The 19380-nt window shown below is 39.5% G+C and overlaps 1 protein-coding gene across 4 annotated transcripts in view; it reads left to right on the plus strand.

The window, feature by feature from the left end:
• The first annotated feature begins 2916 nt into the window (after window positions 1-2916).
• Window positions 2917-19380, plus strand: part of bcar3 (BCAR3 adaptor protein, NSP family member) — a 72130-nt gene continuing 55666 nt past the window's right edge. The window contains exons 1-4 of one of the 4 annotated variants that reach the window (XM_085137135.1): window positions 2918-3069; window positions 3189-3372; window positions 9646-9784; window positions 15044-15158. In XM_085137135.1, the coding sequence (XP_084993261.1) occupies window positions 9695-9784; window positions 15044-15158 (205 nt within the window). In that variant the 5' untranslated portion in view covers window positions 2918-3069; window positions 3189-3372; window positions 9646-9694. Of the gene's footprint in view, window positions 3373-9645; window positions 9785-15043; window positions 15159-18191; window positions 18854-19380 lie in introns of those variants that run through there. The other 3 variants (XM_085137136.1, XM_085137134.1, XM_085137138.1) reach the window with 3 other exon arrangements.

The raw sequence follows: 19380 nt of genomic DNA on the forward strand, positions 1-19380 counted from the left end.
CATATACTTTCGTGACTTCTTGTAACCCATTACCAGTTTGCAGATAGTATGATATATCATAGTATCGCAGAGCAATTTGCCTCCTCCATCCAGCTTAGAGTATGAGTCCTGAGAGACAGGGCACCACTAAGGAGGGCCAGGGGGAGCCACTGGCCACCCCTCAAAATTTGAGGGTCGCCGGTGTTGTGCCAAAGTAGGTATCCCCGACAGAATTTGTTTCCCCTGTGCTGGGAGCACCAAGAAGTACTGATGTTTTCATTTTGTGAAAAAGTGAAAAATTTGTATCGTTACATTACCATTCAGTTTGAGGGTTACAACAGAAAATTATATATTTATTGCTCACGGGTATCAGATGGGATTATTTTTAACAAACCATTAACGTTTTGGCTGATAACTATTTTTATTCTCCTATAACTTTACTATATAAAGAGCTAAATCCTCCAAAGTTTCAGGAGTAATGCGTCATAATAAGAAGTGTTTGTGAACGAAAAATCAGCAATGTGGGATACTGTTTGTCCGTGATTTACGCAGGGGGAACAAATTGTGGCAGGATCAGCCTGATATTATTTGTATCCCACTATAACTTCGTTGTATAAAGAGCTAACATCTCAAAAATGTCAGGAGTAGTTAGTCATTATAAGAAGTGTTTGCAAACTAAAAATCAACAATGTGGGATACTGTTTGTCCGTGATTTGGACAGTCCAGCGTGTGCTCCCGACGCAGGGGAAACAAATTCTGTCGGGGATACCTAATTTGGCACAACACCGGTAAGATTGTCTTATGTTGGTAATAAACGTGAGCACAAGAGAGAGGAAGGCACCCTGCAATGAGCTGAAACAGTAACTTGTTATTTATTCCTGATTATACAATTTTTGTCATTCGGATTGTGTCACTTTGCATGTTCCTCACAATTTCCCGGCGTCACCCCCTCCCCTCCGCTGCACCCTTCTGTTTTTGGTGTGCCAACCCAATATTTTTAGTGGCCCCCATATGGCCACCCCATTAAAAAAAAATCTGGAGGCTCCTCCTATTATTTCAATAAAAGTAATAACTAAACTATTAAAGTAAAATAACAAATTAAAAATTAAAATTCAACACTGCAGATTAGTCTTCACAAGTGATCCCTACTATTTTGACGTATCAAATACAGCACCTTCACCAAAGCTGGAATGTCGCTGTCTAAAGTGAGTCTAATTATACTGTGAATGTCACATCAGCACCAATTCACCCATCAGTCAAATGTGAAGCAACACTGGTGCTGATTTATGTGAAGTTGTAAGTCAGACCACTGGTTGAAAGAACATTACAAATGACACACTTTGTAATTATCAAGGATTTATTTTTACATTGGTGACAGAATTATTTTATTATGTATTTATTTTGTAACTAGGCAGATCAGATCAGTTTTTTGTTGCCGTTTTAGGTGAATGGAAAGAAAACAGAATCAATAATCAACTTCCAAAGGATGAAAATTAAATAAAAGAAAACATTTAACAGATTTGAACATGACAGCAGATATCCAAAGGGGGGCTACCATTATATCTGCCCTCTAACCTCTGTATCTGTAGATAACCTACAAAGGGGCACCAGATATAGTGAATCAGTGATTGATTACCTCTGTGAAATAGTGACTGTATCTCTAAAGGGACAGCTGAAAATATTTCAGAAGTCTTTTGGCACCATTTTACCTGGTAATACATACATTTTTCTTTCTATTTCCTCTCTGCCTACTCTTGAGAACTACTCCTGGCACACTATTAACTATTAAAGACTTAATTTCCACATATTTGGAAAAACAGTTTTCCAGATGAAATACATAACATACAGTGCAGATTAGTAATGTATACCAATAATGTTTCTATAGCCATTTAAATATATGACTTTCACAGCTTAACGTTAGTGGAGTAAAAGTAGTGCTACTTTGGAAGGAACCATTTCAGTTTGTGGCTTTCCATTTTCCTCCGCAAGATGGCATCGTCCCTTCTTAAATACGACACGATTATTCCCAGTTGTTGCCCAGTAATACCAGTACTTAGATATTGTGATAATGCAAAGAGCCGTATGCGTTTTGGGATCAGCCCTTCTTGAGGGATTGTTGCTGATTCGCTTACGTTTCTTGATGAATTGATTTGCTATATTTTGTAACTTAAAAACCGTCAGATTTAGTTTCAATCAAAAAGTGTAAAGTGAGGTGATAAATACAACAAACAAACAACAACGCAGAACAAAAACTTACGTATAAAGTTAAGTGGTTTTAGGTTTTAGTTCAGTCTTTATTTTGAAGACAGAAGTCTTTTATTTTGAAAGGAAGACGATTTCGCCTGAAAGTAGCAGACGAAACATGAAAGTTAGGGAGACCAGGTGGAACCGTACATTTAATTAAGTTATTAATTCTATTTTTCTAAAAAATAAAGTCTACAATGTGAACAAGGTATATACAACTTTAGAGTAGGCTAATGACTGTTTGTGGGTTGATTTTTTTTTTCACCTTTTTTGTCCAGGTTTAAACCTTCTATATATAGAAAACAGTTTTCTACAGTCATTGGTTTGAAAAGGCGCCAGGTTGATTAACATGTAAATTATCAGGATGTCTAACCGGAATGCTAACTAGCTACTGCGTTCGACAGTTTTGTATCCGTTTAAATATTTTACTTTTACTTTTAATTTTGCTTTCCTTTGCTCTTGAAACATCGCAAATGGTGCTAACTGTACCACCTGCAAGTGGCTCAATAATCTGGCCTGCAACCCAATGGCCATAATTAGATTTAACATACACTCAAAAACCCGAAAAGCCTTGTGTAACCTAAACGTTTGATGATATTTTAATCGGGGTTTTATTTAGATCATAATTTAAAAGAAATGACGGTGCAGAGAAACAGCAACGCCTCCAGCCTTCACAGCGGATAACACGCAGACTCAGCACACGGGTTCCTTTTATGACAAAGCAGGACAGCCTTTAAGTCCTGTTCCTCCACCCTCCAAAGACAGTGCTGCCGGAGGGCTTTTCCAGCCAATTAGCACCACCTTGATTTGCATTTGCCCCGCCTGGTCCTGCCACAGCATCAGAAGGTAACTTTAAGGTAGCCAACGAAGCGCCACTTTTACATGCCTTTTAATTGGCACTAGAGAAATAAAACGAAGACGCGTACTGTAGTTCAATTTTTCGTTGTCTGCTGCGGTACTGACAGGTACTCCGGGGTCTGACTGTAGTAACTGAAATGGATGATACCATCTGCCCGCTAAGACACAGTCCCAAAACCAGGGTGGTGTAATCAGTACTCTGGCAGTGGGGGTCTCCTATCAGCTTTGCATTACATCCCCAGCAGATGTGCAGGCAGCAGCCCGTTTGTGTCGCTCTGCAACTCTCTCAAGGTAAGACTGGTGTATGGGCACTTTTACCTTTAGGATTATTTGTTGCAAAAAACCGAGAGAAATACAGTAAATCTCCGGAGAGTCTTAACCATTTAAATCCCTTCTAATCGCTGCACTGAACTAGTGTGCATGTTTGAACTGCTAGGAGTTAAGACTTTGTGTGCTTGGAGGTGAAAGTGAAGCAGAACTGTTTTGCACTCACTTCTTTAACTTCTTTTACTGTTTTTCTAAATTGGCTTTTTAATGTAACTATTAAGTCACAATTATTGCAGGACACATTCAAGTTACATGGCATAAAAACTTCCTCACAAATATCCCTCAAACACTGGATGCTTTTGTTTTTTTTAATAACATTCTGAGGACATTTTGCTGCATTTAGCAAGAAAGATGAAACTGCAGAACTGCTAAATTCCACACAAGTAATAACTAGCTGTAAATTATCCTGGGTACATATCTGCAGTCATGTTTTATAGGCTAGAAATTTGTTGGCTCAGAGCTCATGAAAGCATTTCAGAGATTCAACCAGGGGTGTAAAATTAAACCCAAGACACACCTTTAAGCGTGTAACAACTCTTTATGATATTAATTTAAATCACTGGCATATCAATTGTTGTCAGTCAAGGTGTTATAAGTATTGTCCTTGAGGGAAAGAGTGCAGTGTAGGTGAACCTTGACTGGAAATTGTGTACTTTTATGGGCTTAAATTACACTGCCAAAGTATTTTCCTCTTTCCCTTGGGGGTTGTAAAGATGCTTGTATTTAAATACTCTAATAAATCAGGGTACATTTGCATCCCATAAAAGACTGTAATCAGCTTGGGAGAAGAGAATGAAAACTTTGAATGAAATGTAACTTTTGGAGGCAAAAATCCAAACCAAATGAAAGTTGCTGGTATTGTGGTGCAGTGTGATAGTAACTTCTCTCTTTGGACCAGGAGGACGGTGAAAGTCTTTCAGCGTTTCGTACAAATAAGATGTTTGCTGTTGTGTGGCTACTTAGCTGCAAGCCTGGCCTTGCTCGATATGCAGGTGTGTGTGATAACTTGATGACGTTGTCAAATTCACATATCCCCTTAGGCAGTGGTTTAGCGTCGGCACACATGTACGCGTTCACAAAATCCTGGCAGCTGCCAAGCAGATTTAACTCCGTTTCTTTGAGACGGAACTGTAGAGCAAATGGATAGAAATGAATAGATGATGGTAGGGAGGACAGCTGGAAATGAAAAGGATACAAACATGAAGTGAGGAGGATGAGAAAAACACCGATGATGAAAGAAAATGAAGAGAGGGGAAGTAGTTGGAAAAACAAGAAGTTTTTCAAAAAGAAAATAAAGTGAAAGGGGAGAGACTCAAAAGTATTTTTGCAGACTAAGAAGAGAACAAGCAACAAGAAAGGTTTTTTGATTTTGTCCTACTATGGTAACTCATTGACTTCTCCTCATCTGTTATATTTCTTCTGCTTTTATAGTTACTGTAACCTACAGATAAACATGTTTTGAAGGCGGCTTCAGACTTGTTCTTAAGGCGAGCATCCGACCACAGGGAGAAAATGATATTCCACATCACTCACATATTTATTTTAACACCTCAGAAGAGGCCAGGGAGTTTTTTGACTAACTATAATGTTGCCTGCATTTCAGTGCACAGTTCAAGTTTCAGTGAACACATTCAAAGCGAGTAAATTGGTGTTTTTGGTGCTCACATTATAGATGTATGGTTTTTCTACTTGGTTTTTGATGTGCTGCAGACATTTATGCCAGGTAAGCCCTGCAAAGCCCAAGTATTGCAAATGTACCCTGCATTGCGCTGCAGTGATGCAAAGCAATGCTGGCATGCAGCTGAGATCGGTAATGAAAAGATGCATGCGTGGTGTGTAATTTGAAATGGGGGAATCAGTTCTGTTAGATGGCTGGATCTGCCATCTGTGATCATTTCCAGTTGCAAATGACTGCATGTTTGAGTTTACAATAAATACTGAAAGATGGGCGCTGCCTGGATCCAACTGTTTGTCTTCCAGTAACGCATTACCATAACTAAGGGTAGGTGTTTTACAAATAGCACACCATATAGAAACAATAGAAAAAATAAGGTTTTCTTTTCCTTTTTATAATATTAAAAGTTTGTTTTAATACCTCATTATTATGATTATGTCTCTTGCTATATATTGCTTCTATAAGTGGCCCCACCCTTTTTAAAAAAACAAAAATTCCCCCAGTTGTTTTTGCATTTTTCCAGCTAATAGCACAGTAGCATAAAGAGTGTAACATTTGAAAAATGTGCAAAGTGAGCTGAAATTGGTGGATGCATTTCAGCAGACAAACGTGAAGAAACCTTACCTGCCACCTGGAATGTTGGCCTTTTGTTCTATGTGAGGGGAAAGCATCTTCGCTCTGCACAGTGCCCTTCATTTAAAATAATCAAACACTTTGCTGCGATGCTGAGTAACAGGAGCTGGAATTGCCTTGGTGGTGATGCTGATGTTATTTTTGCAGCTTAATTCAATTGGTTGGATTGTGTCAGTCTAATGTGATTGGCAAAATGGATGCCCTTGGACTATAAAAGGCAGCCAATACAGGCTTTAGACAGTGGCTGGGGGGGAAAGGGGAATTGTCCTCTAATGCTGTCTTGGCTTCTCTGGCCTTTGAATTTGTTGTTTGCCATAGCTGCTTTGGTATTCGGTAAGTATCTATCAAATAGCCTGGCCTCTTTAGATCATACAGCAAGTGAGTCTATTTATATGCTGTAATAAAAATGCATGCTGTGACGGCCCCCCAGAGAAATGTGGTCATGGGAAACAGCTGAGGTCAAACCAACAGGAAGTGGAGAGGAGAGGAAGAAGAACTCTCAAGGGACAGAGTGTAGTTTTCTTGATGGTGAACTTGTTGACTGGTTCTACTGGAAATTCCAGTATGATTCTTTACTGCTCACTTTATTTGTACTCATGTGCTGGTTTCTTCTGAGCTTTTATGTTCTGGCAGCTCTATTGGGAATATGCTAGCAGATCCCATTCTTTGTATATTAAAGAAAAATGTAGAAAAGACATCCCAGAAATTTCTGATGAGACCTTTCTCTTTGCCCGGTTGTTGTCATCTCCATCGAACTGTCTTATGAAGGCAATATATGACTTTTTCCCCAAGCAAGGCTTATCCAACTCCCTTAAACCTCCTCCACAGTTTTCAGATTTGTTCCTAGATTTTGGGATCATCTGGAAAGACTCTGTTATCTTCCAGCAGCCATGTGGAGCCTTGTAAAATCTTTATGAGATAAACCACTCGCAATATCTGGGAGAAGCCTCAACACTTTAAAATGATATACAGCTGTTCAATAGTCTACGCTACTCAGTTGTTACACGAAGCATCTGGCTGAAAGATGCAGTGAAAAGGTCTTGATATCAGTAGTAGACAGGGTGTGGCCAACACTGGTTCACTAGCATCCTTGTACTGCACAAGCTCAGTTAACCCAGTCATTAAATTTCCAAGACTGGATGGCACATTTTTATAGTAACCACGTTACGTCGACCTTTCTCGATCTGTTAACAAGTGAAAGTGAAATGGACAGTTTGTGAACCTCACTTAGATCAATTTCTGTTTGTTCTTGCGAGTTGCTTCACATAAGGCATGCTAGAAAAGTAGATTAAAATTGAGAACAAATTTAAAAAGCTTATGCTAGTGATCACATAATGCGGTTTTAGAAAAAAAACTCTCAACGAGTTTTAAGCCTCTGGATTGTCTGCTAATGTATCATAAACTGGATGACTGGGGCAGTTACCTGTGAGTCAGAATATGTGTGTATTTATGTATTTAGTGTTTAAAACGTGGCATCCCAGTACTCATTACTCATTTTTGTTAAACCTTAGAAAATGTCAGTTTCACCATAAAACCTTACAAAAACATTACATTAACTACACATCTGTGTAAAGGACGACCAAAACAACAGCACCGTGGCCAGTATTAGTGGCTTTCATTAGAATAATGACTGTCTACCTTTTCCCCGTGTCTCATATTTTGTTTGTTCCTCTACCAGCTGTCACAAAGATGATTTGAATGTTCAGTAAATGGGGTATCAAGCTGAAGCTCTGCCATTTAGATAATTTGTTTGCTGTGTCTGTAGATGCCATAGGGCTATTTTGATACAAGTCCTTTACTGACTTTAATCATCATTAGTGTCTTGTTGCATTGTGTGGCACAGTTGTACTCATAAAATTGACTTGGAGTAATGTTTAGGAAAACAATACAGCTTGATGGATCAACTCACAAATAATGTACGGAGATTAGTTATATTAGTGTGTGTGTTTGCAGCGGCAGTATAATACCATAATGAAATTGAACAGTAAAGTGAACGACTGTGCTTTTGTGTATGTATGTGCACTCACACAGAGAGAGAGAATAGGTGAGCTTGCACAGAAATGCTTTCACTGTAAGTTAACGGCCATATAGAGAATTTTATATCCGGATCAAATAAGTATTGACTAGTTTTATTGACAGCATTTTTTTTTTATATGATGTTTGCACAAATGAAAAAATACACTCAGTGTTAACGTTTGCTGACGTATCCAAAAAGCCTTAAATGCACAATCAGTTGTTTTTGAGGTTTATTACCGTATTTTTTGGACCATAAGGCGCATTAAGCGAATTGAAACAGTCAGATAAGTCAAACTTAAGTCAAACAGATAAGTCACATTCAAATAAATATAAATATTCCTGACATTGTTACTTACAGTTAATTACTGGTTGTCAGCCAATTAGAAATGCAACCCTCCTGTCTCCAGATAGCTGAATGAAGGTGAGGCAAATGTCTCTGAGTGTTAAATGTTGTATTTATTTTTTTTCTATTCCTTCAGTAGTTTACTTCCTTCAGTATCCAGATTAAGGAGGAGTGAATATTTTTTCTGATGCCTATAATATACACTGTGTAGAGTACGTACTGTATATATGCTGGTGAGTAATATACAGAGATTACTCTCTCAAATGACCTCTATTGGGCTGAACTGGAAATGGTGTTAGACACTGAATGGAGTCCCTATACTGCGTGACTGACTCTTGTTCTCTAATCTATATAATGGCACACACAGGTTAGATTAATATGGATGATGGATCCCAGCATTGGTTGATGTTGGTAGGTTTTGACAACCTTTGGGGACGTCACTGATAAAATGTAAATCCTCATAACTTCACTTAATGTGATTGGTTGGGGTGGGTGGGGGTCGCTGCGCGTGATCAGTCACTCTGTCGTTGCTTGACAAGCTGTTAGATGTTCTGTCTTTGTATGTGACATGCCACCACTCACACACACACACACACACACACACACACACGCATGAAACACAATACCACCCCATATGTACTCTGCCACCTACGTGACACAATATAATATGATCACATAGATGATACACAATGATACTAGCTTTCAAAAAGAAAAAACGTGATGATGTGCAGCAAAGAGAGCGATTACTCACTGTTCATCAGTCAAATGTTTCCTATTGAGCTCTTGAGTTATTCTGAATTGAGTGATTCTGAACACAGGTTACCAGAAAGGCTCCAAAATAAGAAAATGTGAAATCCAAGGGAAGCGAATACTTTCTGAATGCATTTTATTATGTTTGACTTGTGCTCATGTGTGAATGTTAGTTTGGGCTTCTAGATAAAATGATGTGTGGTGGTAATCAGTAAGGGCGTTTTGGTTATATCAGCGTTATTCCCCAGTATCATGTTCATTTTTTAAAATGATTTCAGGGTGTATCTTGGCCCTGGCAGCACAGGCACAGACAGTTTGATTTGCATTATCAGTATCAGTTAAGATTGAGACATCATCGCTCTGGGGTGTCCTGTAGCGATACTGCTAACAGCTCATTAGACTGATAAAGAGTAAGACTGAAGAAAAGTTGTCAGTTTAATATCATACAGATACAGACGGATATCATCCAGGCACACACAGAAATTAGTTTGGGAAATATTTATCATAGTTTGCGAGTCTTTTGCACCATTCAGTCCAGCTCATAATTAACTGGCAAATTCCAGAGCCATTAGTTATACAAGGTCACTAAGCAGAGAAACACTGATTAATCTTAGTGTATGTGTGAGAAACTGCATACAGCACCAAATCCGACACTGAAATAGGCAACTTGTAGTGTTAAAATTTGCAACGTAATTGTATTATATGTTTAACTGCTCATTAAACACATATTTTCTCTCTCTCTCTCTCTCTCTCTCTCTCTCTCTCTCTCTCTCTCTCTCTCTCTCTCTCTCGATCTTTTTAAAAAAAAATTGTGTTTCAGTCTCTGAAAGACTCAACTCTGCGTGCATCTGTGTGGTTGATCTGTCACCATGAAGCATCAGTCTATTTCCCGATGGTTGAGTCAGCTGGGACTGCCACAGTACTGCACAGCACTGGAGCAGGAATATGATGGCGTAGAGGTAATACAAGTACTTGTGCACACACAGCAGCACAACCCACATGTTTTTTAGCATCCGAGTTTTTAAATGACTCGTGAAGCTGTTGTAAATTATATAAAACAACAAGCTTGGAGGAAAACCTCTTGAGGAAAATGATGTTTACTGGAAAGTAAACATCATTTTCTAGCGCTCAAGAAAAGGTTTTCTGTGGGTAGTTAACCTGCCAACGCTTTAGAAGTGTTTTAGTGTTGATTGTTAATCATTTTAACTATGGTATTCAGACATGGTATAAAAATGTCAAAAATGACTGAAATTGCTACCAATGAGAGCGCAGGATGCCGCTGATTAGAGCTCCGAATTGGTTACCTAGGCAACCAAATGGCAATCGGCTTCAAAGTGATGTGTGACAAGTGAATCCATTCCAGTATGAGCCAGCTTAAAGGACATATAATACTTTTAACATTTTTACGTATATATTTTTAGTTTTGGTAGTTCTTGTCCTAAGTTGGGTGAAAAAACAAACAAACAAATCAAATACAAGAAGAACCACAAAAGGACACCACTGATGATTTGGATAAACATTTTGAACTACAGAGGACATTCAAAAAAATTAAAAACCGTTGTTTGAGCAGATAATGAGATTTGCATGATCATATACCAGATGTTGAGTTAATTTAAGTTGGAAAATCTGAAGCAAGACCTATACAGAGGGCACAACATCTTTGTTTCTCTAGAGAAAGTGACATGATTGATAGCAATAATATAAAAGGTGTTTTATTGTCCCCGTGAGCTGTAAGTGATAAATACATTGTAATTTGAATGAACTGACCTTTTTAAGTAGTCACACAATGTTTGCATTCCAACAACTGAAATAGTGGTTGTTATTAAGGCAGTTTCCCACGACTGACTACTAAAGCAGCCTTATAAAACTTCATCACCGGCCTGAATGGACAGCGATGTGGAGGCTGTTCAGCCATTACCCAACTTCATGCTGAATGGTACACAGCCTTTGGCTAGGGGACAAGATTCATGAGCCAATAAGACATGAATTATTGCGTTACCTCTAGCTAATGTTTACCCAGAATGCATCTGTGCATAGTGAAGGCATAATAGAGAAAATACAAGAAAGCTTGCACAAGAAAAGGCTATTCTAGTCATGTTTAAACAAAAGAGTGTAGATATAAGTTGTTACGTGAAATATTATCTCAATATTAAAAAGATAAAATTCTGAGCGTAGATCTACATGTAGCTAATACTTTAGGATGTAGACTGTGTATTTTTTTTTCAGTGTAAAGGAAAGTCTCTGTAAGGTCTGACATATATACTTAAGGTGATGGTGAGGAGTTGTTTGCACTTCTTGTTACACTGTAATTGCTGTTATGGGAGGATAAAACTAAGAACTATCCCCTACCTCTTTCTTGACCATCCTTCATTCATAATCAAGTCAGTGCAGTGTTGCTAACCCTCCTATTCATATTAGAACAACAACATGAGGTTCAGTGCCTCTGAGCCATCCATGCTTGTGAACACAAAACTAAACTAACATCATTAACACAGCCTTTGCCAGTGTTGGGGTCATTATTCCAAAAAAGTAATGTATTACATGCTACTTCTTACTTTTCTTGCAGTATGTTACTTAAAGAGAAAGTAATTTGTTACACTACTAGTTACATCACTTTCTCGTTACTCCGTAAATTGACCTAAAATGCATCGTCATGTAATTACCAGCTAATAGTATAAAGCTTTGGTTACAGTTCCACACACCAACACAAATCTCTCTGCTAATGTAGAGCTTTCTTTTAGGGTTTACATAAGAAGAAAGCTGACAACACAACATGAAAACATCCCTAATAGACTTTAAAGCCATTGTGATTCTACTTTAGAAACATGCACAGGTAGAAATGGAGAATGGAAGTCTGGCTGTATGTCAATGCCTTTGTTGAAGTTCAGCGTCTGGGTGCTGGGCTGCGATTAGCATGAACTCAGCTTTATCGTCTTTCTGGGTTCTTTGCTATCTTTGTGTTAGCAATATAATGTGGTTGTTTCTGTACTTGATGCTGTTAGCACTTACCTGTCACACTCTTATCCTTTCTAAGTATGTACTTTGATTATAGTAACACGTTAAACCCAATACTTCTTGCTACAGTAATTTTTTTTTAATATCTGCCTGGATGTTGGATGTTTGCTTGGGTTCTCTCCGCTTCCTCCCACAGTCCAAAGATGCAGTTAGTGGGGTTAGATTAATAGGTCATTCTAAATTGTCCATAGGTGTGAATGTGAGTGCGAATGGTTGTCTGTCTCTATGTGTTATCCCTGCAACAGACTGGTGAGTGGGCAGTGTGCACCCTGCCCCTCAGCCTAAGCCCCCTCCAGCCCCGCTGCGACCCTGAAAAAGGATAAGAGGAAGAGAATGGATGCATGTATTATAGATTTTGAGGTGATGATGATTCTTGATTTCTCTTGATTATCCCCAAAACTACAGTTAACGTACAGTATTTAGTTAGAGAGCATAGCTGTTGTCTTTCTCAGCCCCACCTTATAATTTAACCTGTGTCTCCACTGGAGATAGAAGTGCTGCTTTTTAAAAATTTTCTGCCACGTGATTCAAATGTCAAAGACATTTAAATTCAACAGGCCATTTTATTACCAAAAATATCGATTCATGCAGGATTTAAAAAAATTCCAGATCACTGCGCCACAGTGAGATGTTTAATGTCCGGAAACATCCCCACGTCTCTGCTTGTCTTTTCATTTACTTGCACCTTCATTGTTGAAATAACATTTACGCTGGCAAAACCAACATCCACAACTGCTATGTCAGCTCTCCACAGGACTGGTATGGGAGTTCATATTGTTGTTCAGCTCTGCGTGATGTGGAAAACAGAGAAAAAAGAAAACATGTCAACTTGCTGTTCCATGCAGACGGAGATGAGAAAGACAGGAGAGGGAGGGAGAGATTCTGAGATAGAGAGAGACAGACAGAAAGACTTATCTCTCTCTCTCTCGCTCCCCCTCATGCACACGCACACACCTTGAACTGTGTGTGTGTGTGATGAGCTGAACAAATGTAGTATCTTTCTTGACTTGCCAGCATGTTATTATTGAGCTGTTTAGGCATGTTGAGCCCAGTGACCATCTGTCACATGTGTTGTACGCACCTTGATAAACTCAGGTTCATCTCTTTAATTTTCTTTTTTTTCCTTTTGTTTTTCCTTTGTGTGTGTGTGTGTTTTGTTTTTCCCATTCAGGGTTATTTTTTAAACCATTTCCTCCTTTGTGTGCACTTTTGTGCACGGATGAGGCAGAGTTGCTTTGTGTGCATGTATTTGGCTACTTGTGGATGCAGGTGAGCAGTTTCTTACTTGCAGTGTGCTTGTGCGCCCTTTCACTGTGATTTTAATTTGTCTGTGTGTGTTTACATTCATGGGTGCCCACTGCATGCTCAGAGTCTAAATAGAGCAGTGTTTGTCATGAGCCATGAGAATAGTCATATTGTTGAGCAATCAGAACAAAAAGCCCTTGGTCTGAGCTGAGAGCAGCGTGTGATGACACACTGTGTCACATGTACATGTCTGTGTGTGTTGTGGGGGGTTTTTTGGGTGGGTTTTTTTTTTCCGTTTGGTAACAAGCGTACTATAGAAGGTTGGGTTATGGTTCAAAGATTTGGTAGGTCTCTACTTCAAAGGTCATGTAAGTTAATAACACAGCGAGTGTGGAAGTGTGGCAGGGTGTGTGTTAAGACAGTGTAATGACAGCAGCAGGATGAGAGGTGGAGATGACACATTGGAAGATAAGAGGTCAGCTCAGCTTTTATTATGCACTGCTTTCTGAAAATCTTGTGAATGCCATAACTCAAGATGGAAGTCATCTAGAATCTTCAAATATATATCATACGTGCATCTATTAGTAGGCTGAGGGGCAGCACTGGTGCCTGCCAGTATTTTTGTATTTATTGCTCTTGATGTGTTTTATTCTTGTTGTTGGGCTTAACAAGCACCTGAGTGCAAAATACAATTTCACCTGATGAAAATATATGCTGGAATGACAATAAGAGCCGTTAAATAAGTATTGGAATAGTTAAATCTAGTTAAAAGTGTTAGAAATGGTTTTGCTTTTTGACTTTTCTCTAACAGACAAAAGGATCAAAATATTACAGACTGTAAAAATACTGCTGCCCAGTACCCGAGCACCACGCACTATGACCTCAGTAAAACCACAAGTAGAATTGTTGCGGCAGGGAAGGCGGACGCACCTGCACGGCATCACAGTCACGCCTCGCCAGCTTGGTGTTGGGTCCTGTCATGTTGTTTTTGTGGGTATGTGTGGCTGGCAGCTAGGGAGCTGCAGCCGTGGAAGTGTGTTAGAACGCAACTGTAAAAAAAATATGTTGAAGAATGCAGAATTGTGGTCACGCCATGCCTCATTCCTGCCATAGTTGCCTTTTTCACAATGTTGACAAAAAAATGACAATGTAGGAGATTCATTTCGGAATTGACTGCAGGTCTGTTAGATTGGTTTGGATGCATTAACTGGGAATTATATTTTTGCGTTAATGGTATGCTGCAGGTATGTTGTAGCCCAACCCAGCAAAAACCATGTTTGTCTTCTATCTGAAAATGAAACTGTTCAAACTGAGATCAAATTTTAGTTTGTCCTGAGGGTCCAATGAGTCCTCTAGACTCAGTTTATGTAAAACTTGTGTTTAAAAAGTGTAAATATCAATAAAACCATAAATGGCCTGCATTTGTATAGCGCTTTTCTAGTCCCTAAGGACCCCAAAGCACTTCACACTACATACAGTCATTCACCCATTCACACACTGGCGATGGCAAGCTACATTGTAGCCACAGCTGCCCTGGGGCACACTGACACAGGCGAGGCCGCGGGACACTGGCGCCACCGGGCCCTCTGACCACCACCAGTAGGCAAACGTGGGGTTAGTATCTTGCCCAAAGACATTTGGCATGCAGCCAGGAGGGAGCCTGGGATCGAACCACCGACCTTCTGATTAGTGGCTGACCTGCTCTGCCGCCTGAGCTACAGCCACCCCATTGACCATAAGTCAATGCTTTACTGTAGGCTGGGACACAGCTTATTTGAACCCAATATGTAACTGATACGATACAAGGACAGCTGTCGACTGCTCCACAGAACTCCGTAGCCTGTGGTAGTTTGAAACATTTCAGTGGTTTAGTATTTATTTTTACGATCCAGTATCCAACACTATTTCCAGAGCAGGTCGATTTTACATGCACGTTTTTGTTTGCTTATATTTTCCAGGATCTGCTTCACCTCACAGAGTATGACCTCTTGGTGCTTGGAGTCCACAATCACCTCCACCGCCTGCACCTTCTTACTTCTCTACGCCTCCTTCAGGAGCGAGAGAGGAGGAGAGGTACTCTTGCACTCCCACACGCTGCCGGATGCCTAAACACTTTTTATCTTACCTGATCTTTTCCATGAAGTTGTTTATTCTGGATCTGTGTTTGATTTGATTCCTGGTGTGCCCAGCGACTAGACAGAGACAGAAGCATTAGTGTCATGTAAAGACTTGCTTGTGCCTGGGGGTCGCTGGTGTAGGGGGTTATCTTACTCAGGATAATGCTGTCTCTCTCTCTCTCTCTCTCTCTCTCTCTCTCTCTCTCTCTCTCTCTCTCTCACTCGCGCACACACACACACACACACACACACACACACACACACACACACACACACACACACACACACACACACACACACACACACACACACACACACAGCATGTGAACCAAAGCTGTCAGCAACTAGGGAGAAGAGTGCTGAGGCCTGCACTCCTACTGGGTTTAATCACTTTTGGAGGTGTGCATGTATGCATGCGTGGATGTGCTTTTTAGTGTGTTCGTGACAGACTGCTTTGTTTGCTCTGGTTCCCATGCGTTATAAAGTGAAATCTAGCTGTTGTCTTGGTGACTGCTGTATAAGAAAAGTCACTAAATTATTGTAGTGGATCTTGTTGGCTGTTGCTGTTATCATACCTGCATAACAGCAGGCATAATCAGAAGATGCAAACTTGGGGCAAAATAGCCACTTTGTGATCAAAACACTGCGCCCGCTGCATCACTTACAAAAAAAAACAACCCACAGTGTCTTTCTTGGCTGAACTTCTGAACATTTTTCAGGAGCCAGACTTTCTGAAGTTGTTAAGAGGAAGCAGGGACTATAAAGAGTCTCCTCCTGTCTCATAGTAAACCTAGCAATTTGCAAACCCATCTGGTATGAAGTGTCTAAAAAAACAAAACACGCAAACAAAGAGACCTCAAGTTAAAGTAAGTATAAAAACATTTGACTTTCTGCATCTGGTCTGGCATAATTTAGGTTTTGTGGAAGTTTGGTTTTACTGCTGGTCATTTAGCAGTAAAGTATTTCTTTTTCCTTTTTCAGTATGTTTTACTATGCATATCTGTTGTGTTGCCTGGGTTTATTTTGAAAATGTGCATGAATGAGGATGGATGACCTACTAACTGCAGACCATATCTACAAATGGGTACAAAGAAAGTAACCTGAAACTGGACTTGGTACAGTCCTGTGAAATGTGCTTCCACAGGAATTAAGAGGGAATCTAGCAGCCAGGTGCCGTGACCATCCTTATAAAGGCAGAGGTTTTGGTAGTTTGCTGGTCTGGACCATATAGCTGTGTGTAAACACAATGTTCTGGTCAAAACATGAAATGCTCAGAGAAATTGCAAAAAACCCAAGAGCAACATCTCAGACTGTGAGGCCTCAGTTAACATGTTAAAGTTCATGATGGCACAGTTGGAAAAAGACTGAAAAAGTCTGGCTTGTTTGAAAGTGTGTCCATCAGAAAACCTCTTCTTTCTAAAAGAAACATGGCAGCATCGTATAGGTTTTCAAAATGAACCACAAGACTGAAACAACGGGCCTCATTTACTAACAGAGCGTGGGCACAAATCTGTGTATAATTCATGCCTATGAAAAATTAATGTACAAATCAGTGATTTACCAAAACGTCTGTACCTGAATTTATGTGTACTTACAAACAAACATGACAAACAATATGACTAATAAACAACAACAAAACAGTACCTCTCACCATGTGCATGAATAGTAATAACACCAATAATAAGGATATTTCCTTTTTGTCATCATTCGTTTTCCCAAAAATATTATAAGCCACAAAATGCTCAGGATCACTGAATTACAAATAAATACATTTTTAAAAGTTAAATTGCAACGAAAGAAAACAAAATACTGATGGAAAAGCTGTGGACTTTAATGTTTTAATTTAAACATATTCCAGTATTCCTTACCTCATTATATGAATTAGAACTATCATTGCTAGATTTCATGACTTATATTTACAAATAGTGGAAACTCTTTTTTAATTATCATTATTATTTATCATTATTATTATTATTTTATTTTATTCATTGACAAGTTGTCATTACCTGTGAGTGAAACTGGAGCACTGATGACAGATATGTAGACGAGGCATACGATGAGTAGTTTACCTATCATTACAGCTCACCCCTTATAAAAACATTTATTTTCACATTCCTGGATCACTGCGTGACCACTATTGGAGACCTGGCCTACAGGCTGACGACTGCTGCTGAGATGAAATGGCCTCTGGTGGAAATCACTCAGTCACCAACTACTGTGGTATTATCTGTCTGCCTGGCAGGCTGCCAAGCTTATCATTATCACAGAGTCCAGTTTTGTTCAGCCAATAGCATCTCTCTTACACACACACACACACACACACACACACTGTGTTTTCATATCTTAGTGGGACATCTAATTGACATAGTGCCTTCCTTAGCCGCTTACTCTAACCCTTAGGTTGCGGTCAGGTTTAGCCTAACTGTAACCTTGACACTAAAACCACATTTTGGGTCTCAAAAATGCCTTTAAATTCGTGGGCACAAGCATTTTGTCCTCATAAGGGCTGTTAGTTGGGATAGTAACATTCCAATTTTTGGTCCCAACAACGATATGTAATTTTTTTTTCTTAAGAATATAACGTAAACTCACAGACTGCATTCAGGCATATATTCATTTCATCATATTACTTTTTATTGGTGTGTGTGTGTGTGTGTGTGTGTGTGTGTGTGTGTGTGTGTGCGCACCCACCCACAGGCATGTGTGCAGCAGGTACTTTCCTTAACAGCAGGTATTAAAAAGCAGTGGAAAAGAAGAGATGTTCTAATTAGAGCATTTAGAGGGTGAAATAGAAGGCATCAGTAAAACCCCCACATGCATGCTCATGCCTCACATATTTGAGGCATTTTATTTTGAGGCACTGTTTTGTTACAGCTGTTTGTGTCATTGAGGCTATTCTGTGTATGCTGTGTTGAAATTCCATGTTTAAATACCTGATCGGTAGTTGTTTGAGAGGTTTTTTTGGGGTTTTGTTTTTTCAGTTTATAACCACATTCATTAGCATTATGTGATAATACTGTGTTATCAGCATCAGCATGGGAAGCATCAAGGTGTACATAAGCACATATTAATGAATACTTTTATATTCCTTTCAGGACTGTGGTTTACAGCACCCAGGTTTATCGAATCAGTGCTGTACTCTGAAAGTAACAGGACTGTGTGTGCTCTTTTCATCTTTCAAGTTCAAATTCCAGTCATGTGTTAAATATTTTCAAGGTGATGCACTTGAACACGCTCAATGTGTACCTAGCTGCATGGATGGTTTTATATAATGAGTCACCATCTTTGAGCTTCCTCGCCCTACCTGGTCACTACTTGCCAAATAAGCAGCAACAAAAGTAGAGGCTGTACTGTAAACACTACAACCAAATATTTGAAATGTGACTGTTGATGCAGCAGTGTCTGACAGTAGATCTATTACGTCCTCTGAATCAGGCTGTTTTTTCGTGTGCCTCACCTTGCTGTTCACTCCTGTCAGGACTACCTGTCTTGGACTATTCGTCATGTTCCTCTGTGCATTTATAAGCAGCTTTAGTTGTGTTGCAGACACTGTCTTGTTTTGGGAGGCTGCTGAAGGGAGTATTGATGCTTCAGGGGTTAGTTTGGACAGCAACGTATGCAGCTGGTGTGCATCAAAGTAACATCCTCATGGTAAGAGACATAGTTCTAGACGGACATGTAATGTTAGCGTAAATGAGATTTCACTTTGTTTGCTGCTGCTTTTTGCATTTGATCACAACGAGAGTGAGGAAGGGACAGCATGAATGTGACTTAATGAGACTTGACCTCAATTTACAATGTGGAAGAAAATGTGACTTTGTTACTAACAGCAGAGAGTAGAACAAGAACCAAATCAAGTCTTTTTAAATAGAATCTAGCGCAGTTCGCAGTGGAGACCTGCAGATTCTCAGTGCACATCACATACAGTTTATGTAAAAACACAAGATGTGTGCACTGAGTTTACCTCACAGACATTCTTCGTACTAAATATTAGATAATTCTCGGTGCCAGGCTTCAGGCTGGTTAATCTCCCTTGTGAAGGTGATAGACTCATCAGCATGACCTTCAGTTAATACTAAGTGTACTATAAACATCTTCCTGTTTCTGTCTGCATGTGTCAGTAACACAAACTCAGCTGTCAACAATTCTGCTCTTATCTCACAAATGTCAAAACAGGG

The sequence above is a fragment of the Neolamprologus multifasciatus genome, chromosome 17, assembly GCF_963576455.1.
Source record: "Neolamprologus multifasciatus chromosome 17, fNeoMul1.2, whole genome shotgun sequence".
Classification (NCBI taxonomy): Eukaryota; Metazoa; Chordata; class Actinopteri; order Cichliformes; family Cichlidae; genus Neolamprologus; species Neolamprologus multifasciatus.